The following is a 23,841-nucleotide window of genomic DNA, read 5'->3' as shown; positions in this document are numbered from 1 at the left end:
GGCGCGTTCCAGGGAGGACGGCATGTGATGTCCACTTGGAAAAACATGTGTCCAGTCCGGCCGTCATTTGTCAAATGATATCCGGGCGGGAACTGGTTAGGGACCAGTTCACGCCACAATTTCTGCATTTCAGATGTGTTTCTGCACGTGTGTTTTTGATGCATCTTTGATGCGTTCCAGTGCGGTTTTGATGTATCCAATGCATTTTTTCTTTTTTTTTAAATTTAAATTCAGGACACGTGTTTTCTGGTTCATTTTTTAAAAATTTTACAGTATGTTTTTAATGTGTTTTGCAACATAGCCATACATCGCTTTGCTTACAGCGGCCGCCCATCCACAGTACATTGTGGGCAGGTGGTCATGAAGAGGTTATATAAAAATAAAACAGTGGCCATTCTTGCCTAATTTGTATTGAAACGACCACTTTTAGTCTCCATTAAAAGCCCTTTGGTTGTGACAACTTAGTTGTCACCCTGTACAGGACATGTCCTACCAAGGACCATAAAGGCAGGATCACCAGGTATTATTTTAATGAAAGCTGTTGTTTTAAATATATTGAAAATGTGTCTAAAAATATATTATCATGTGACACATTATTTGAGATTTTATTGATTAGGTTTACATGTACTTTAATTATTTTACATGCCTCAGAGGCATAGAACACACGGGCATGCAACTAGCATTTTCCTAAGGTAGGGGCAGCAATGGCAGCCCAATATTTTTTTAAAGTGGTTCTAAAGGCTCTAAGTTTTATATCTTAATACATTCTTTGCATTAAGGTAAAAAACGCTTGTGCAGCTCCCTCCCAGCCTGCCTAATACTTACCTGAGGTCAAGCCCAATCCAGCAATGTGCATGAGAGCAGCGGCTCTCCGGGGTCTCTCTCTCTCTCCTCATTGGCTCACACAGCAACCGGATCCATTGGCTACTGCTGATGTCAATCACAGCCAGTGAGCCTACGAGTGGAGAGCAGGGGCCAAGCTGCACTCCATGTGTGAATGGACCTACAGAGCATGGCTCGAGAGCGAGTCTGCTTGAGTGCTACCATAGCAAGAGGCTTATTACTGGGGGCAGGGGGAGGAGCCAGGACCACTGGCTTGGGACCCAAAATGAGGATCGAGGGTGCTCTGTGCAAAACCATTGTATAGTGCAAAAAAAACAACTTTCCTTTAGAATCACTTTAAAGACAGGTGCGCTTTAATATTTTATATGTTTTTATTATGTCGATGCATTTAGAAATAAACTTTTTGATATCTGCAAAATACAATTATGTCTGTTGAATGGCATTGGACTGCGCAGACACAACATATGTGGTAATAGTGGGTAGCACAAAAAACATGACCTACAGGGATGCATTGAATTGTTTCTGGTTACCGCTATTAAAACTGTCAGCATTATTCAGCTGCCTTTAAAGTTGAGGTGAGTTTATTGATTCCAAATCCAGGCCAACTGCTTTTTCTTTTTTTTTTTTCTCAATGTATGCATGAAGAGTTGTCCAACCTGCAGGGACTCGTACAATCCATGAATTATGATTGCCTGGCCTCTTTTATTGTGTGGTCCTCCGCACATCAGACAGACCAACATGGAAATACTGAGGCAAATCAAATACTGATGAATGGGCAATTCTCCTGATTCCATCATCGCTGCTGTGCTTCTAATCTGTACATTTATCTTGCATTTTTTCTTGACTATTCCTTTTTATCTAGGTGTGATCCGGACAGCTGTGTCAGACCTTGATAGAGAGTCTCAGGACCGTTATGACGTTGTGATCCAGGCGACAGATATGGCTGGTCAACTAGGAGGACTTTCAGGGTCAACAACAGTCACTATAGTGATCACTGATGTGAATGACAATCCGCCAAGATTCCCCCAGAGTAAGTCAGAGAAAACAAGAATGAATATGTGTGTTTTTTTTTTTGAGCTATAAATCTATTTCACATAGAAGCTATTGAAGGTTGTAGCCACTCTACCAAATACATTATGTTTGACATTGAGCTAGAGGTTGTACTAACAAAAGCTAATATCCTCATAACAGTTTTATGCAAGTTAGGTATGTGACTAATGGTGATATTCCCATCACACATCATCATCATATTCCCATCACACATCATCATCATCATAGACCAGCAATGGGCAAACTACGGCCCGCGGGCCGTATACGGCCCGGCGGACCTTTTAATCCGGCCCGCGGAGCGTGATACTGTCAGGATGGCTGTCAGGATGTGTGTAGGCGGGGCAGCGTGACGAATGTGAGGGGAGCTAGGCTCCTCTCACAGTCCGCCCTGAAGACCGGAATGGCGCGGGAACACGGCGAGAGGAACGCGTGGAGCAAAGGTAAGTAAATTGACACAGGGGGGACTTGGCTTACTACTTGGGGGGGAATAGTACTATGGGGGATGAAATACTATATGAGGGATGAATTAATATGGGGAATTAATTACTATAGGGGGGATGAATTACTATAGGGGGGATGAATTACTATATGGGGGATGAATTACTATGGGGGATGAATTACTATATGGGGGATGAATTACTATGGGGGATGAATTACTATATGGGGGATGAATTACTATGGGGGATGAATTACTATATGGGGGATGAATTACTATGGGGGATGAATTACTATGGGGGATGAATTACTATATGGGGGATTAATTACTATGCTTACTATGGGGGAATATTACTATACTTACTATGGATGATACATACACATCATTCATCTACTCTTGGTCCGGCCCCCGGGTCCAATATATGAACCCATTGCGGCCCTCAAGTCAAAAAGTTTGCCCACCCCTGTCATAGACCAAAGTATATATTGCCAGCACACCACAGAACTTTGAGATATTGTCCAAACATTTATTCAGATGATTACATGACATCGGTAAGGTTCAACTGTAGCGCAGATCCCTGACTTGCTTTAATAAACACTAAGACTGTACAGCGCTTGTGGTGCAAAGTCACTGAATACACTTTTGAGATATCAATCCAGAAGAGAAAGTTTAATTAAATAAACAACCAGTAACAATTGTGCAGCAGAACAACTAGAAACCTTGCTATAGTGATTGTAGGAACGGTTCTGGGATGGGCATCCCAGCTAAGGAAGATCCTCTGCATGGGGAGGAGATGAGAACACCATATGTGTCCTTGGCTACCACATGTGGTGGTGTATGTGGGCAGTGGATGATAGGTGGAGCATCTCCTGAACCACAAGGAGTGACAAACGCAGTGTCACTGGAGATCGTGCACCTGAAGTGATGTTACGGCACAGCGGGAATGACCTCAGTGGACCGCAAGGAGGCCAGCAGTGGTCATCAGTTCTCAATCAAGCAGGGTGGATAGCAGGGAGCTCTGCTGGGAAGACCTGGTTACCATGATGACGCATTTCGCACAATGTGTGCTTTGTCAAAGTCAAATCAATGGTTTGATCTCCAGTGACACTGCAGTTGTCACTCCTTGCAGTTCAGGAGACGCTCCACCTATCATCCACTGGCCTCATACACCGCCACATGCGGCAGCCCTGGACACATATGATATGTGGTATATCCCCCTGCGCTGCTATGTCTCCTAGGACTAGTGGCACAGCAGCTTACATCCAATCCTCACCTTTTAATGGAAAAATGGATGAAACTAATATACTAGTGATGTAGCGCTGTAAGGACTTAACCCTTTAGTTGAATATGACACTGCTTCTACAATATAACAATATGTTATCAACCAAACACTTATATTTGTGACACTTATGGGTGATACATGCAGTAAAACAAACATATATATATCCGAGTGATCATATTATCAGTTTGTACTTCGCGGTTTTAATTTCATTAAAGCGTTTTATACAATGGTACACTATGGAGGATCTCTGTTTTTTCTATTATATGACTCCCAAACATCATGTATATACAGTTGCAAGAAAAAGTATGTGAACCCCTTGGGATTACGTGGAGTTTTGAATGAATTGGGCATAAAATGTCCTCTGAACGTCATCTAAGTCACAACAATAGAAGAACACAGTCTGCTGAACATAATACTACACAAACATTAGATGTTGCCATGGTTTAACTGCACATAACATGTAAACATTCACAGTGCAGGGAGGAAAAAGTATGTGAGGCCCTAGCTTAATGACTTCTCCCAGAGCTAATTGGAGCCAGGAGTGAGCCAACCTTGACTCCAATCAGTGTGATGATATTGGATGTGTTGTTGACAGCTGTCCTGCCCTTAAAAAACACACACCTGTTTTGGGTTTACTGGTTTCAAGAAGCACTGTCTGATATGAACCATGCCTCGCAGAAAAGAGCTCTCAGAAGACCTACGATCAAGAATTGTTGACTTGCATGAAGCTGGAAAGGGTTACAAAAGTATCTCCAAAAGCCTTGATGTTCATGTGTCCACGGTAAGACAGACTGTCTACAAATGGAGAAAGTTTAGCACTGTTGCTACTCTCCCTAGGCGTGGTCGTCCTGTAAAAATGACTGCAAGAGCACAGCGCAGAATGCTGCATGAGGTAAAGAAGAATCCCAGAGTGTCAGCTAAAGACCTACAGAAATCTCTGGCACATGCTAACATTTTTGTTGACACATCTACAATAAGGAAAACATTAAACAAGAATGGAGTACATGGGAGGACACCACAGAGGAAGCCATTGCTGTCCAAAAAGAATATTGCAGCACGTTTGAAGTTTGCAAAAGAGCACCTGGATGTTCCACAGCACTACTGCCAAAATATACTGTGGACACATGAAACCAAGATTGAGTTGTTTGGGAAGAACACACAACATTATGTGTGGAGAAAAAAAGGCACAGCACACCAACATCAAAACCTCATCCCCACTGTAAAACATGGCGGAGGGAGCATCATGGTTTGGGGCTGCTTTGCTGCCTCAGGGCCTGGACGGATTGTTGTCATTGATGGGAAAATGAATTCCAGAGTTTATCAAGACATTTTGCAGGAAAATGTACGACCATCTGTCCGCCAACTGAAGCTCCGCAGAGGATGGGTGATGCAACAGGACAATGACCTAAAGCATACAAGTAATTCAACAAAACAATGGCTGCAACAGCACAGAATACGCCTTCTGGAGTGGCCCAGACAGAGTCCTGACCTCAACCCGATTGAAATGCTGTGGCATGACCTTAAGAGAGCGATTCACACCAGACATCCCAAGAATATTGCTACACTGAAACAGTTTTGTGAAGAGGAGTGGTCCAAAATTACTCCAGATCATTGTGCAGGTCTGATCTGCAACTACAGGAAACGTTTGGTTGAGGTTATTGCTGCCAAAGGAGGGTCAACTAGTTATTAAGTCCAAAGGTTCACATACTTTTTCCTCCCTGCACTGTGAATGTTTACATGTTATGTGCAATTAAACCATGGCAACATCTAATGTTTGTGTAGTATTATGTTCAGCAGACTGTGTTCTTCTATTGTTGTGACTTAGATGACGTTCAGAGCACATTTTATGCTCAATTCATGCAAAACTCCACGTAATCCCAAGGGGTTCACATACTTTTTCTTGCAACTGTATATGAGCATTCATACTGCTACCTGGCCATGGAGGAATAGTGGAAGGTGGAGGAAAGCTTACTGAAGGTGTTGGAGTCTATCCTTGTTTGGAGAGATCGTGTAGGATCCTGGGTGATCCATAAGGCTTTTTGGCCCCTGTGGGTCGCAGGGGGAAGATGAGCGGGCACGCCTGTCATATAGGAGCATTACTCACTACCTGCACCGGCACAGAAGCATGCTGTTTGTCATTGTTTGTGTGTGCCATTGAAACACAAGTTAGACACCGGATATTGTGGACTTTATATCACTATTATCTACATAGATCAGTGGGGATTGAAAGTTTGGGCACCCCAGCTAAAAATTTGTATTAATGCATAAAGAAGGAAAGATGGAAAAATCTCCAAAAGGCATCAAATTACAGATTAGACATTCTTATAATATGTCAACAAAAGTTAGATTTTATTTCCATCATTTACACTTTCAAAATAACAGAAAACAAAAAAATGGCGTCTGCAAAAGTTTGGGCACCCTGCAGAGTTAATATCTTGTACTGCCCCCTTTGGCAAGTATCACAGCTTGTAAACGCTTTTTGTAGCCAGCCAAGAGTCTTTCAATTCTTGTTTGAGGTATCTTTGCCCATTCTTCCTTACAAAAGTCTTCCAGTTCTTTGAGATTTCTGGGCTGTCTGTCACGCACTGCTCTTTTAAGGTCTATCCATAGATTTTCAATTATGTTGAGGTCAGGAGATTGTGAAGGCCATGGAAAAACCTTCAGTTTACGCCTCTTGATCTAATCCCCCGTGGATTTCGAGGTGTGTTTAGATCATTATCCATTTGTAGAAGCCATCCTCCCTTTAACTTCAGCTTTTTCACAGATGGCATCAAGTTACCATCCAAAATTTGCTGAAATTTTATTGAATCCATTTTTCCTTCTACTCCTGAGATGTTCCCTGTGCCACTGGCTGCAACACAACCCCAAAGCATGATTGATCCAACCCCATGCTTAACAGTTGGACAGAGGTTCTTTTCATTAAATTCTGTGCCCCTTCTTCTTCAAACGTACCTTTTGCTCATTTCGGCCAAAAAGTTAAATTTTAACCTCATCGGTCCACAGAACTTGTTTCCAAAATGCATCAGGCTTGTCTATATGTTAATTTGCAAATTTCAAATGATGATTTTTGTAGTGAGGACGTAGAAGAGGTTTTCTTCTGATGACTCTTCCATGAAGACCATATTTGTACAAGTATCTCTTTATAGTGGAATAGTGTACCACAACTCCAGTGTCTGCCAGATCTTTCTGGAGGGATCGTGCAGTCAAACGTGGTTTTTGAATTGTTTTTCTCACAATCCTGCGAGCTGTTCTGTCTGATATTTTTCTTGGTCTTCCAGATGTTGCTTTAACTTCCACTGTTCCTGATGACTGCCATTTCTTAATTACATTCCGAACAGAGGATATTGACATCTGAAAACGCTTTGCTATCTTCTTATAGCCTTCTCCAGCTTTGTGAGCGTCAACTATTTTCAGTTTCAGTTTTCTAGACAACTGCTTAGAAGAACCCATGGTGCTGATTGTTGGGGCAAGGTCAGATGAGTCTGGGCATTTAAAACCTTTGAGATTGACATCACCTGGTCTTCCCAGACGATGATTGAGAACAATCCATGACACTGGCAGGTCTCAGCTTTGCAAAGGGGGCAGTGCATGTTATAAATTCTGCAGGGTGCCCAAACTTTTGCAGACGCCATTTTTTTGTTTTCTGTTATTTTGAAAGTGTAAATGATGGAAATAAAATCTAACTTTTGTTGACATATTATAAGAATGTCTAATCTGTAATTTGATGCCTTTTGGAGATTTTTCCATCTTTCCTTGGCTTCTTTATGCACATTAATACAAATTTTTAGCTGGGGTGCCCAAACGTTCGATCCCCACTGTAGATCACCTATTTAAGGTGACACATAACCCTGTATAGGGAATCACTGTGTGTCAAGACACTGATAATATGATCACTCGGATATATATGTTTGTTTTACTGCACGTATCACCCATAAGTGTCACAAATATAAGTGTTTGGTTGATAACATATTGTTATATTGTAGAAGCAGTGTCATCTTCAACTAAAGGGTTATTTAAGTCCTTACAGCGCTACATCACTAGTATATTAGTTTTATCCTGGACACATATGGTGTTCTCATCTCCTTAGCCGGAATGCCCATCTCAGAACCATTCCTACCATCACTATAGCAAAGTTTGGAGTTGTTCTGCTGCACAATTGTTACAGGTTGTTTATTTATTGCATTAAATTTTCTCCTCTGGATTGATATGTCAAAAGTATATTAAGTGGCTTTACACCACAAGCGCTGTACAGTTGTAGTGTGTATTATTACATACTATTCCTGATGGTTGGTAGAGCTGCTTTTGTCCTTGTCTTGATATATGCCACACTACATTGAAGAAATTAGAGCCCAAAGTTTGTTTTCAATCCCTGACATGCCTTGTTGATTTCCCCCATGTTCTCTTCCCAAAATGGTGCATAAGCAGCCAGGCACACAACCACTCATACAGTATCATTACTCAATTACCAAGCAGGGAATGTATTTTTAGGATTGAATGCTTGTTGAACTTGGATGGGGGTTCAGGCTTTGGAATACTCCAATTTCAATGCTAAAAAACACTCTGCAGGACACTCTGCTTTGCCTAGATTTTTCAGGACAATTCCCCTCTTGGCATACAATAGGAGAACAAGCAACCCTGGGACTTCAAGCAAAAGAGAGGTCCCAAGTTAGCAACATTGAAGTAGGTGCTCAGAGGGGTAGAGCACCAAACAGTCACTAGGATCCCACACTCAGGCCCCTTATACTTAAATGCCTACATCCAATATCAGCCAGACACTTTCCTGTGAATTCCCAGGACAGATTTTCAGTAAACTCCCTTTGATTTGGTTCCAGTTTCTTTGAAAAAGTAGGCCCCCCAGTTCTCACTGAGCTGCTACCTAGGTGCTCCTTTCAGAAAGTAGGCCCCCCAGCTCTCAATGAGCTGGGACCTCAGTGCTTTTTTCAGAAAGCAGGCCCCCCCCAACTTTCACTGAGCTGGTACTTCAGTTCTTCTTTCAGAAAGTAGGTCTCCCAGTTCTCAAGCTGGCACCTCAAGGAACTCCTGCAGAATTTAGCTACACTGCCCAGAAGGGCAGCAGCTCTTCAGGATGGAGAAGAGCCTGCCTGGACAAGAGCCTGCCAATCCATTTCCCAGATTATTTATGCACTCCTCAGCCACGTACTGGGCATCTTCTTCCCCAGGGATTGGCTGGGACTACATGAATATTCAGGCCCAGGATCTGTCTCTTCCAAACCACTACATTCTAGAATCCACTAGAAGGCAGTTGTGCCTGCAGCCAGTGAAACTTAGAACAAAAAAATCACACACCGCTCCAATGATTACAGAGGAGCTAAAACACTAAATTTAGATGAACCTCTCAAGCATTCTATTCCCGGAGGGTGCTACAGAATATTTTGGGGTCACACAGGACCTCTTTCGTCAGGCATGTGGCACACTGTTTTGTGTTTTACCTCCCATCCTCCCATCCTCCCTTAATATAACACAGTTAGAGGGGATTGTACAGTTGCCATGGCCATTACAAAAATTATATCTTTGTCAGATTCAAGTGAATAGGGCCATACCGCAACAAACCTTCAGTTGTGTGCAATATATGCAATTGTGACGTAATGGTGCTGGCTTTACAGGAAAAAAAAAACAGGCAGTGATGAGATAAAAATATTGGTTCCCAGACACTTGTCCAATGCCTTTTGAAAAGTGATCCATCATTGATCACTTTTCAGAGGGCAATAAAGGTGTAAACAAGCCATAATGGAAAATACACTAGGAAAATACACTACATAGTGCTGTCTAGTTGAAAATACACTGCATAGTGCTCTCTAGTTGAAATTACACTATAGTGCTCTCTAGTTGCAATTACACCTCATAGTACTCTCTAGTATCTGCATTTGAATATATGGAGAACGCATAGGCAAGCGAAAAACAGCTTAGCTGAAAAGTCAAACTCTTAGCCTGTTTTGATAGTGCCTGGGATGGGATGAGAGTTTGATCCATCATAAGAGGCATTTCTTTTTAAATACAAGAGAGTAATTGGAACTGTCTTTAATTAAACCTTTATGAAGAAATTAATTAGTGTAATATCTAGAGGTTACTATGGTAAATTTGAGATACGTACAGTTATATTTAGGCTGATATGGGAAATGTTGTGCACTAAATATGTCAAAATTAATTTCACTAAGTCCTCTACAGTTTTATCAATTACCTTTTAAGTACTATGATGAGAGTTAGCTACATAATAGAAGAAAAAAGACACTTTCGCTTTACCAATATCATATGTCTGTCATTCTGTTTATCTTTGTACTAGCAATCTCTGAAATCGGTTATTGTAAGCTCAACTTAACAGTCAAAGTTTCCAACAGAGGTAATGCTTGAAGGCAGAAATTACACTGAAAGAAGCTTGTATTATAGATTATTAAATGTAGACTTTACAGTGCAGTTTAGAAAAAAACAGAAACAATATAAAGGACTAATAAAGGGGAGGCATATGGTTTAGTGCTGGCAGTAAGGGAGGGGAGAGCTGGCAACACAATCTCCAAGTTTTCTGAATTGTTCTTATCACAGTAGACATCCTGAAGGATTGCTGGAAGCAAAGGCATCCTTGCTAGGTTCTGCACCAGCTATTTAAAGTATCTCACTAAGAGGCGTATTTATAAAGACCTGCGTTATGCACTCTCTGCACACCACAGGACATCACTGAAAATTCTTCACAATGATCTTGCATTTTAGATTTCATTTATAAAATGTTGAGCATTGTGTGAAGCCTACAATGCAATGCATTGTGTTCTCTGCATAATAAGTTAGATGACATGTTTCCACCTCCAGGAAAACTTTTTTCCCAAAGTAATTAACGTGGAATGGAGATTGCTCAACTACTGCTGGGAAAGAGCAGCAGAGCCAGCTGAGCTAGTGAGGGAACAACTTTAGCAGTTTCGCTGTGAACTTTAAGAATGAATTGCTCCATAGTGCTTGCAGCTTCAGAGGCTTGAGGGTTTGTTAAAGCTCATTTAATGTGTGCTAAAATACGTAAATGCTTGAATATCCACAAACTGGTTCATTTTAATATATACATACAGCGAAAAAAAAAAAAGAGTTCTTTATTTTGAGTTCCATTCAAAAGTGGAAGCTCCGCTTATTTGCCTCCCCCCCCTCCACTGACATATTTGGCACATTTTGGGGGGGAGGGGGGAGGGAATACCTGTTTTTGACAGGTACCTGCTCCCACTTCTGGCTCAGTTCACGGCTGTGAAGTGAGCAGGTAGTTCGGCCCCTTCCTCCCTCCCGCAGTCTCCTGGGAACTTTCACAGGTCCCAGAAGGCTGCCAGACCAATCAGGAAGCGTAGCACAACTCGAGCATGTGCAGTGGGCACCAGGCTGTGAAGCCGCAAGCTGTCACAGCCTGGAGGAGAAGGGTGAGAACATCACTGGACTCTGGGACAGGTAAGTGTGTGTTTATTAAAAGTCAGCAGCTGCAGTTTTTGTAGCTGCTGATTTACAGTAAACACAAAAACGGCTGGAACTCTGCTTTAAGTCAGAAACAGGGGCGGACTGACTATTTGGAAACTCGGGCACCACCCGAGGGCCTGGGGTCATTAGGGGGCCCCATGAGATACCCCTGGTACCTTTTTCATAGGCTTTTTTGAGTTTGGGCAGGGACACATGGGCACCATGATCCCCTATTGCCCGGGGGCCCCATGAGTTATCAGTCCGCCCCTGGTCAGAAACGTCTTACAATCAACCAGAGATGATATACTGATAAAGGTCTGTTGACCAGAAGTATTTTGTACATTACTCCATCAAGTCTTACAAGTAATATTCACACCAATACAGAAATGTTAACCAACAGAAAGTTAGTTCCATGAGCCTAGTAGAAGTACTTTTGTAAAGAGATGCATGTATAATGCAAAAAGTAGTACATACCTCCACTTGGTCTAAATGGTTTCCATAAAACATAAGCAAATAAAACCCAGAAGGTCGCTTTTGTTGGTTACCCTTCTAGTGCAGAGGCCGTCTGGGGCCATGTAAGAAGTCTATGACCTAGGTGTAAGGAAGGATAATTATGGAGGGCAGGAAAAGGAAGGATGGGCGAGGGCTGCATTATTTGGAGTATGGAAGAAATAGGTATAATATAGGGGAAGACAAATGAAAGAGGAAGGGGAGCGATGTTGGCATTAGGAAATAATAACCGAGAAAAGAAGTAAAAGAAAAAGAGGTATAGTCACAAAATATGCAAATGTTGACCTTCCCTGAAAAAGCCAGACTTGCTTCCTTTACCTCCTGAGCTTTTTTATTGGTCCATTAGTGAGATGAGTGACTTCATTGACTAGTATGGAGGCTCAAGAAAGCATGGGGCATGCCCAAATTTTACAGGGAAAGCTGAAATTTGGATATATGTTCAGATGCTTACATCTGTAGATCTAAAGATCATTTTGGCATGCAGTTCTCATTGAGGGTAACATTTGCTTATGCATTTTTTCATCATATGCTCAGCCTGAATTGTTCAGGTTTGTGGCCTGTTTATTGTCAGATGGGAATTCAGAGGGTACAGGGACAAAGGAGGTCAGGCAATGCACAAACTATCATCATCTGTTACGTGTCCCTGAAAATTCACCAGCACACTGGTGAATTTATAAGGCCATTGTGGCATTTATAAAGCCATTTTGTATCTGCCTGTAGTTTATAGTTCATACTGCCAGAAGCAATAATGCTATTCTCCCCATGACTAATATTTTGTATCTTAATATTTCCTCTAATCTTTGTGTTGCCAAGGGGATGTTTGAGTGTACTATAGTTCCTCCAAAAATTTTTTAAGCAGTCTCATAGAATCTCTATCCATAGGCCCCACTGTAATTTAAAAAATTCTGGGAATGCTATGCACTCCAGCACACTGCCTGCAAGTGCCGCTGACACCTTGCTCTGCTGGGCGGAGTGATCTCCTGCCCCATAGATAAATTATAGTTCCAGTTTATTTTTTAGCTGGGGCTTATTGCTTGCCCTAACACTTGCTGGGGGTTATATCTGGGACTTATCATTGCTGACCCTGACACTTGCTAGGGGTTCTGATTGTTGGTCCTAATAAATGCTGGGGGTTCTTGATGGGATTTATTATTGCTGGCCCTGACACATGCTGGGGATTATTGCTTACCCTTACACTTGCTAGGTTTCATCACTGCTGGTGCTGACATTTACTAGGGGATATGATTGCTGACCCTAATAAATGCTGAGGGTTATTCATGGGAGTTATTACTGCTGGCCCTCACACTTGCTGTGGTTTGTCATTACTGGCCCTGACACATGCTGGGGCTTATTGCTTACCCTGACACTTGCTGTGAGTTATCATTGCTGGTTCTGACATTTAATAGGGGTTATGATTGCTGACCCTAATAAATGCTGCGGGTTATTAAACCAAATAAATCAAGAAAAGGTGCAGCGCATATAATAGAACAGATTTGTATCTAAAAATGCTTATTAGCAACAAAAAACTTTAAAGTGCAAGTTGAATAAACCAAAGAACACATATAAGTCCCATTAATTGCTCTATGGCGTGATGGTGCTATTCAAGGTGAAATCCCAGCAGACTACATGTGAATGTTCTGGGGATCAGGAGTATAAGGTGAGAAGTAGTTATAATCCGGTGGTGTGTGATAAATCAGTGGAATTGCAAACTCACCAGAAGCGCAATCTTAATGCGCATTGGTCATATACATCAGCCTGGAGATCTCCCCTCTCTGCAATCTGGTCTGGTCTAAGATTCTCTCCCTCTGATGGTATGGACGTTTCAAGATTTCAGTCAGAGGTCCCTTTCATGGGTTGTGTAGTGTGGTCTGGTCATAGGGGAACAATCCTTCCTCCGGGCTGGATGAGATCTGGGCCCTGAGGGTTTAAGTGCTCATGGTGGGGCAAAAAATAGGGGATCCCATAGTGTAGTAAGCTTGTAATTTATTGGAGAATTATTCAAGGGTAAAATAATGGTGTACACACATGTAAAATCATCCAGGTAAAACCTGGCAAGTAGTTAAAAATGATTAAGGTAGCTACAAAGCTTTGCAGATAACAAAGTGATATGTAGCCTGTGCTGCCAATGCTACTAACCAGTCAGCATGTAAAGATGGCCGCTGGACCTCCGTGATCCGGCGGCGTGACGTCACTGCGTAGTGAGGCTCCTCCTTGACGAGTTTCGTATAGTCATACGTTTTCAAAAGGGGTGATGCCTTGGCTACCGGATGTCTATTGATGGGTGTTCTTATTGCTGGCCCTGAAACTTGCTGTGGTTTGTCATTGCTGCCTTAACACATGCTGGGGCGTCTTGCTTACCCTGACACTTGTGTGAGTTATCATTGCTGGTTCTGACATTTAATAGGGGTTATGATTGCTGACCCTAATAAATGCTGCGGGTTATTGATGGGTGTTATTATTGCTGGCCCTAACACTTGCTGCGGATTATCATTGCTGCCCTAAGACATGCTGGAGAGTATTGCTTACCCTGACACTTGCTGTGAGTTATCATTGCTGGTCCTGACATTTGATTGCTGGCCATAATGGTATTGATGGGAGTTTTTATTTGTTGCCCTGACACAGGGGTGCCTGGGGCTGTATAATGTAAAACTCAGGTATATTTCAGGTGTATTTGCTTGTCTGGGATTCAAGGTGCTGCATATAGCCACTCATAGAAATAAAGGGCTGTAAGGAAATATGGTCCTGAATGTCGACTGTCTCCATCTAGTTACGCATGTCCATATGCATATGTTTTATGTTTAAAAGAATAAACAGAAATGAAGCACAACATACAGATAATTACAGGGAAAAACATTCCAATTTCCTTTACAGAGGTTACTAGTATTAACATAAAATAAAGAGACAGAGATACTGGATGTAAAAACAAACATATTTTGAAACTAAACAGGGATAATGTAATTAAAGTGTGCCTATTAGAGCTCCCTCTAGATACAGCCTAGTAATGACATTGCTGGGAGGTCTATTCATTTAGCCGCTACACATAGCAAAGGAATTGGATAAAAAAATGAAATCAAAGGAGACATTAATATAATACAGACCTTCTCTTCACTTTTCAGAGCTATACCGGTTCAATGTGCTGGAGACTGCTCCCCCGGGCTCAGTGATTGGACGACTAAAAGCCGAAGATGCTGATGTGGGAGAGAACACAGACATGTTTTATCAGATTCAACAACAAGAGATGGCAGCATTGTTCAGCGTTACAACTGATGCAGTCACCCAGGAGGCCATCCTCAGCGTTCTTCAGGTATGGTTTAGAGAGATGAAAGAGGAAGCTAAAATATACAGAACATTGGTAATGTGGCATAATCCGTAATAAATATTGAATGAAACCACCCAGGAATATTAGCTCAGCAACAGTTCATCTCTTACAGGCTCCTGACTTTAAAACAAAAAATAAAAACACTCCTGTATTTAGACAGTAAGCTTATGCTAAGAAGGGGAGGGTTAGGCACAGACTGTACAAAATTCATTTAGTAATGTAAGTTTTAGTGTATTTTACTATCCAAGGCCTACCTGTACTGTATGTCTACTTACTGTTTGACTGAAGTCACGGCAAACAACAAAGACAGGTTACTGAGCTTTTTTGCTGTCTATACCTGTTAAGAAATTTCCCTTCACTTCCTACCCTGTAGACAGAATAGGAAGTGTTAAGTCATAAATGCCTCTTTATGCCTTGACATACCTCCTTAGATCCAATCTGTCAGAACAGTTTGGTCACCTGCTGACTTTGCACCATCCACAGGCAGCCTAACTCTTCAATAAAACACAGAAGTTTACAGTTTACTTCAGCTAATTGTAGTACAGGGGATGTTTGTGTCTAGTCTTTTGAACTGGAAGAATGACTTCGCTAACCCTTTCTTTGTGAATAACTAACACTAACTGAGGAAACATGAAAGAAGTGGGGAGGATCTAACTAGGTCCAGACTAGCTAGCAATAAACAGAAGGTGATACAAAGGAAGATACCAAAATCGTTTTGAATAAAAAAGTTGTAGCAGTCAGAAATTGCCACTAGGTGTCATCATATGACACAAAAACGACAACCTCATGCAGTTCAATAATACATGAAAGTAGGGCAGAACAGGAAGTGAGTACAAATCTCTCCAAAGGGAAAATTCTCTTTTAGACTGCTGTCCCCAGAACTCGTGTCTCCATTGGAAGATCTCCTCTCACCTCTTTTTCCATTGAAAACTGTAAAATTCTGGATTTCCCTTCACAGAACAATGAGCACCAGAGCAAAGAAAGAGGATGAATCACTCTAGTTGGGAAACAGACAGCAATCCAAATGCTAAGAATGGTCCCTACGACAATTTAAGAGGGTGGATCTTTCCATTGGAGGCAAAGACTGTAATTAAAACATGAGAGGGTTCCACTCCCCATCCAAAACTAAATTTTGAAATTAGGAAAACTTTGAGTGACATTAAACCTCCTGTATATTTAGTTACCACCTTTGAACCCGCCCAAGTCTCGTACGTTGCATTTAAAATGCTTTGTCCAAAACTAGCACCCATATTCTAGACATGACCCCACAAGTGATCTCTAGAGGAACAGTGCCTTACTAGTAGGATCTGTTTATATGGAGTTGTACACACAGGTCTTTTACCTATTATTCTGCCCATACATGTAACAAAATTGATTAGGTTTGATCATTTCCAATGAGCTTTTGATTCCTCATTCTCTCATTCACAACAGCAAATAACAGACCAGTTTGGTCAAATTCATTTTGATTTTACATCGGGACCAAACTTTTGTATAAAAAAAAAAGATTGTTTACTAATCCCACTGTTCATTTAGTGCAAAACAATTCTAAACGTGACAATTCTTTATTTGAAATTATCATTACAAATTTTTACCACATACAGTGCTCAGCATAAATGAGTATACCCCAACAGGTTTGTCAGAAAACCTTTACTTTCCTTTCAGAATCAACATTTTCTATGCGACACTATACTAAAAAATACTCTCACAAATGCGGGTCATTAATTGCAAACAAGATTTTTTAGTTTGCACACACAACAAAGTATTTTTCCTAACAAATTAAGTCAAGACCATGTTGTAAAAATGAATACACCTCAATGAAAGTCTTAGGAGCAAAGCTAAATTTTAGACAACAAAATCCTAACTAACAAGAATTCAGGTGAGTCAAATTATTCATTAAACAGGTGTCAAGCAGACAGCAGAAGCAGAAAAGAGTGGTACTTAAAAAGAAAAACCCCTTCCCATTTCATGCTGTCAGCAATGGTACCACATGGAAGAGAAATGTCACAAGGCCTGAGAAAGAAAATAATTTCTTGACACAAGAAAGGTGAAGACTGCAAGAAGATCAGCAAATCTTTACTATTCAGTCAGAATACTATAGCAAGAGTGATAAAAAAAATTAACAAAGATGGAACTTCAACCATCTCACAGAGCTGTCCAGGCCGTCCATGGAAGTTAACACTTTGAAAGGAGCCTCTTCAAATGAGAAGGGTTGAAGAAAATCACCTTGCAAGTTTACTGCAGTTAGCTAATGAAGTAGAAAGCCAAACTGGGGTGATTGTTTCCCATGACACAATACGGCGTACACTGCAGAGGAATGGCATGCATGGTTGTCCTCCACGAAGGAAGCCTTTCCTACAGCCAATGCACAAAAAAGCCCACCTAGAACTTGTCAGGGCCCATGCTGAAAAAGAATAAGACTGCTGGGGCTCTATACTCTGGAGTTATGAGACCAAGATAAATATTTTTGGAACTGATGGCTTCCAAACTGTATGGTGTCGCAAAGGTGAGGAGTACAAAAAAAATGCATGGTGCCTACAGTGAAACATGGTGGTGGCAGTGTCCTTCTGTGAGGCTGCATGAGTGCTGCTGGTGTCAGGGAGCTGCATTTCATTGAAGGTATCATGAATTCACAAGTGTACTGCTCTATATTGAAAGAGAAGATGCTACCATCACTCCGTGCCCTTGGTCATCGTGCACTTTTCCAACATGGCAATGATCCAAAACACACATCTAAGGCCACTGTTGAATTTCTGAAGATGAACAGGGTGAAAGTGATTCAGTGGCCAAGTATGTTTCCTGATTTGAACCCAGTTGAACACCTATGGGGAACTCTGAAGAGACAAGTGAGAGCATCACTTTCCATCCAGCATCCAGGCTCTAAAAGAGGTCGTTCCTGAAGAATGGAAAAAAATGTTGCAATATGTCGCCAACTTGTTCATTCCATGCCTAGAAGACTTGTTGCTGTCCTTACAAATCATGGAGGTTATACAAAATATTAGAAGTAGTAGTTTTTACTGTGGGGTGTATCCATTTTTGTATCAACTAATTTGAGTAAAACTGAAGATTTTGTAATCTAAATTATATTATTAACCTTACATTCATGTAATGAGCTAAACAAATGTTCTATAAAACTCAGTTTTGTCAAAATTTTGGAAATTGTTCTTGTGTTCACTGAGATATTGATTAAAATCTTACTTTTCAAAAGGGTGTACTCATTTATCCTGAGCATTGTATGTCTCTGTATATGTCCAGCATGAGACAGGAACATACGACAATTTAATTCCTGGAATGGACTGCAAAAAAAAAAAAAAAAAAAACAACATTTGCTTACCTATATACTAGCGGCTGTTGTCACCTTTGTTACCTTGTGCAGTGATGCACTTTTCTAGACAATGTGCCACTGCCAGAAACATTCCTAGGATTTGTTTTCTGGAACAGTGCACAATATCTTTGTCATGGCATGCAGGATGTCCGGAATGTCATCAAATCTGTGTCCTTTTTAAGGCACTTTTTAATTTTAGAAACAGACAAAAGTTGCAGGGTGCTAAGTGAAAGGAATAGGGTGGCTGGTCAAGTTTCAAAATGGATTTCTGGGCCAGGAACTTGCAAACACACGTGCAGGAGCATTGTCTTGGTGGAAACTCTACTTCTCAGGCAAGAGTTTTTCCTCTGAACAGATTCTCGTAACCTTTTCAGAATTTCCCAATAACAATGTTGGTTGACTTTTATACCTTGTTCTTTTGAACTGAGAATGAGGCATGCATGGTTTCTTCAGGTGAGGTGAATTCTTTGTTTTCCTCTGCATGTTCTGATGTTTTGTTTGTGGATTATACTGGAAATACCATGTTTAATCACCTGTAATAACCTTATAAAACACTTCTGCATTCTTCAAAAGATCAGATGATATTTGAAGACAACGTTCTTTCCGATCTTCTTTCCAGATTCAAGGCACCATCTTCACAGAAATCTTTCTCATTCCCAAATTCCTCCATTACAATCTGCCGCACTGTTTCTGTGTTCGCGTTCAATTCTTCTACCATCATTCGCACACTCAATCTATCAATTCGATCTGAGCATAGGAGGGTTCACACTCAGTCCACATTTGCATCCATCCTTTGGGATCTTTTCTGTAACACCTCGTATATGTGATTGCAGTGTTTCCTAACACTCAAAGTCCCTCCAAGTTCTACTCCTCAGGATATTCTTCCTTTTATCAGCTGTGATCTTGCATTAAACTTGGATTTATCAGCTAAATGTACTTTTTCAGAACTGAACTGCAAAATAAAGATGATCATGATAGATCTTTTTTAAAGTGAAAAAAAAACGCATTGCAGCAGGTGCTTTATGAACACCATACTGCTTGCTGGCTGGTGTGTATGATTCTTGATCCCCTATACAGCAGCTGTCAGCACGGGAGTGGGAGAGGTAGGACTGGGATTTAAACAACTGTGTTATGATGCGCATGCACTGATACAGATCATGCTAACAGAAAGGAAGATCAGAGGGATGACCACATCATTGTTTTGCTGACATTTTATTGTCTAATCACACGCTAGGGGCAGGGAGGTGATAAAAGTCAGGTTACCATCCTTGCTATGCTGTGTGATAGGGCTGTGCATTCTCATGAAGCAATCATTCTACTCACTCCATTTCCTCTTCCTACCAGCATTTTCCCTGTCATCATATGTGCACTCGAGAAATTTTAATTTTGTTTTGGTTACATTTGTTCATTGAAGAATGTAGTTTTGTCATATTTGTGATGTTGAACCATTTCCTTTTCGGAATTCATTTTGTATCTTCGGCATTCGTTTAGTGTAATCATTGGCCCGGTTGCTATATATCTGATATATTCGGAAGATTGTTATATATTTGATATATTATTGAATCAGACAGATTCAATATTTTCGGACACTAGTCCTACCCACCAAGAGAAATTGCGTGATACATCGACTGGCGTCATGTGCATCCAAATTAACGAATGGAACAAAATTTGGATCCATTTGTTATCCAAATCTAAATTATCAAACAAATTTGAAAATTGAATTAACTTCCCAATCTCTGAAAATTACATTTTCATCTGAAAAATTAATCAAAATGAAATGCATATGTCTAAATAGAACCTGAATGGCTAATAGTTCAAGGCCCTTTCTCATTAACCCCTTCCCACCAACTGTATGCATATATGCAGTCACACTTAGGTTGGTCTTCTCCTGGGAGGCCGCATATATGTGTGCATGTGTTTCTGCTTTTGGAAAGCCCATTTCCTGATCACCTGATCACTGTGATAGCCTCTGATTGGCTATCATAGTGATCAATCACTACAAAGCCTGCCACTGTGTATGATTTCTCTTCTTAATGGAGAGAAAGAAACATTGTATCCTTCTCTCCTTGCCAGAGAAGAAAATGTAAATAAACAGAAGTGGTTGCAAAAAAAATAAAGAAAAATAGCTAGATCAAGATTTGATCTAGGTATCTAGGTCAGTGTCAGAGGCAAAGGTCAAAAGTCAAGGTCAGAGTCAAAGTTGAAGGTCAAAGTCAGTATATTCTAGGTAGGATTTAAAAAAAAACAAAACTTTTTTTTTAACTTCGTGTCAGTGTCATTGTATTTTAGGTAGGATAAAAAAGCAAAATGCACAATATTGCTTCTGGGCCCTACTACAAGTACAAACAACAAATAACCTGCACATAGGTGGTATCACTGCAATTGACAGGAGTAGGACAATTTATTTTGGGTTGTTACTAGGTGATAAGTTATGGTAATAACAAGAAACATACTGTACAACTAAGTTAAAAAAATATTTTTTTTACCCTTTTTTTGGCCAGTTTTCTTTTGAAAAAAAACAAATAGGAGATATCCATTACCATTTACCACCAAATGAGTAGTTGTGATCAGATGTGCAATTTTACTAATACATTTCAAACTTGCAAAATTGTGCTCAGGTGTTAGGATTTGTTTTACCCTCCACCATCAAGGGGTTAAGAGTGCTTCTGTACAAGGATTGTTGGAGACAAACTCAAACACATTAAATGTAAAAAATACATTTATATTTCATAGGCAATTGCACTAATTGTTGTTTTTTTTATATCTACCTTAAATAGAGCTTTAAGTTAAATGTAATTATATATTCTATTTTTATACTGCAAGGATGGTGTTGTTTCCATCAAACAATTATCTGTAAAAATATGGACGTTTTGTATAACTAAGGCCAGAAGAGGCTAAGCTACTCTCTAAGACACCCTTAGGGAACTAACTGCAGATAAAGACCTTGTTATTGTGTACGCCACAGGAACAAGAAGTCAATGAAAAACATATAGGACTGTAGCTTAAAAGTGGAAAAAGAATTTCTTGGTAATTTACTAACACTGGATAGAACAACTGGATATAAATCCTTTGAAAGACAATCTAACGTAACAGTGTCAAGCTCCATTAGATGCACTCGAGGTTTCACCCTACTTCATGTTGACTGTGGCTTAAAAGCTGTCTCATCTATATCTAGTCAAATCTGGAACCAGACATGAGTTATTAAGTGCTACAAATAATCCAGTGCTGTCAACTACTCACATCAAAGTCCTGTAGGGGACAGAAAGTGAAACACAGCTACTGTAAAATAGCCCTGAAAGCTCTCCTTATATCTTCAAGTACTAAGTCCTCAATGGTAATAATTGACGGGGAATTGTGGGGGAATACAGTACATTAAGTGCTAGGTTCTTAATGGGTACCAGTGACCTAAGAATTATCCTCTAGTTGTTTACTGGGCTCACCTAGATCAATGTCTATCACCCCTTTTCAATCGTGGCACCATTTAAAGGTATGCAAAATGTAAACAAATTTAAATGTTGCCTATCAAAGGAAAACTTGAGTTGGGGATGACACACACAACCATCTTGATGACATTAACATCACATCAGAGGTTCCCCCATCACATCAGAGTCCCCCTTTTATGCCAGAGAGCTAAGTAACGTCAGATTTCCCCCTGCACTTCTTAGTTCCACCATCACATAAAAGGCCCCCCCCCTAATATATCAGAGCCCCCAACCCATCACATCAGAGCCCACTACCCATCACATCAAAGTTTCCTATCTTGCCCCAACGCCTTGACATCGTGGTTGAGGAATATTGACCTAGGTTGCTGTGGAAAGACACAAGTTCTGCATAGGATCCAATAAAAGATAAAATAATAAAATCAGCTTTTACTCGAATCCAGAGATTTCCCCTGCAAGTACTTTTCATCTGCTGCCAGATGTCCTCAGTGCCATTCAACCCACCTGGTCTGATCCCCGGTTATTCTTGACAGCTACAGCCTGTGACTGAACAGTGAAGGGAGAAGCAGCACAGTGATGTGCTCATCTCTCTGTCACTCTGCTTTCTCCTCCTGTCAGCATTCACACTTTCAGTGCATGTAATTATTTTCTCCTTGTATTGCTTCTTCCTCATACTCCAGCTCTGCTATACAATGGTAGTAAGAAGCTGATAACAGGCCAAATTTAGGTGCTTACACTGCTTGCTTTAAAACAATATATTTATTTGAGTCTTTTATATCAGCCTAGGGTTAAACTTTAATAGTAAAATTCACTCTAAAAACATTTCCGTACATATAATTGTTAATTGACAAGCAAAGCTAAATTGAACCAGGGTCAATGAGCCCCAGAGTCTGTTCTGAATCAATGGTCATTATTGTGAAAAATCACCTGTGAGTATACATTGTACATATCCATGAGGCTATTGACAGTATATCTGATGGCCATTAAGGGAGCTCTTCTGTAGGGCCAGTCAATAGAGTACAAAAAATATTGAGAGCAGTGGGGCAAGGGAAGCTATCTACAAAGAAGAAAAGAGACTAAAACCAACTGCGGTTTTAAATATAGTCTTTTCTGTCAAAGACATTCTAATTTGAGTTTTTTTCCTCTAAAATATTAATCACCAATGGAGGCCTGTACGGTTGATTACTCTGTAATACATAAAAAATGGTGTATATACGCCAAACAAATCCATATACCTGGGCTCAGAAGATGCATTCTTTACCCGGGGGAACAATGCAATTAATAAAATATCTGTTTGTTTGTGCTTTACTAATTTATAAGGGTAAATTCATGTTTCAACAAGATCAATTTCACCTTGTTATATGCAGTTCTCTGCTCTAATTTTCGGCTCCACTGACCTGGCCTGGCTTAAATAATTGAGGCTAAAGCTAAAAGAAAGCAATTCCCAGGTCGGCTGCACAGTGTTAGAAAGTTCTTCCACATGGCACAGCTTTTTTCACACAATTATGTATGCTTGCCGTTGCTGACCTCTACATCTGAAAAGTCTACATACCTGGCTAATCATTTGGCTTCAATGCCTATAGAATCACTGATCTAGAACTAGTATCCAGCTCAAAGGTGTAGACTTGAACTTTGATTTTACTGGTTGCATGCATGTATGTTTTCCAGACCAATGAACTCTATGATGCTAGAGACAGCTAGAAAGTTAGTTTGCCAGTTGATAGCTGCCTGGCTATTATGCCTTTTAGTTTGGTTTCAGTAATTTGTTACTACAATGGAGCAATTATAGAAATGAGGATATGATAGCGAGGAAGGGGTTAGGGGAGTCACCAAGTGGACCAAGAATCCAACACTCAAGGTGAGGCGAGCATTTCCTTATAATGATTGAATTTTTAACATTTTCACGTAATGTGTGCCTTAGAGTCAGGAAATGTCCATCAGAACCTTCCCATGTGGTTTTGCTTTATTGCAGAGGTTCTTTAAAATACAGCTTGCATAACATATGTCATGGTACCCTATCATATATAGTCCTTCTCCTGGAAACCTCATTCCTGTAACTTTATGCCAGGGTAATATCTCTTTATATGGCCTGGATGCTAAAAGCTGCATGTGGGTGGTGGGCCCATGGAATCCAGCTCACTTTGGAGAGGTGGGGAGACCCCTGTCTCAGCTCTCCATATCCCTCTTATCTGTAAATCA

The 23,841-nt window shown here is 40.6% G+C and overlaps 1 protein-coding gene across 1 annotated transcript in view; it reads left to right on the top strand.

The window, feature by feature from the left end:
• CDH22 (cadherin 22) overlaps positions 1–23,841 on the top strand; it is a 542,246-nt gene that overhangs the window by 474,089 nt on the left and 44,316 nt on the right. Inside the window, exons 6-7 of the mRNA XM_089689403.1 lie at positions 1,706–1,873; positions 14,678–14,865. Of these exons, the coding sequence (XP_089545529.1) occupies positions 1,706–1,873; positions 14,678–14,865 (356 nt within the window). The remainder of the gene's footprint in view (positions 1–1,705; positions 1,874–14,677; positions 14,866–23,841) is intronic.

This window comes from Staurois parvus, unplaced genomic scaffold (assembly GCF_062004578.1).
Source record: "Staurois parvus isolate SC_StPar_1 unplaced genomic scaffold, SC_StPar_1.0 ptg000473l, whole genome shotgun sequence".
Taxonomy (NCBI): Eukaryota; Metazoa; Chordata; class Amphibia; order Anura; family Ranidae; genus Staurois; species Staurois parvus.
Note: the sequence above shows the minus strand (reverse complement) of the source record. Positions and strands in the feature narration are given on the sequence as shown.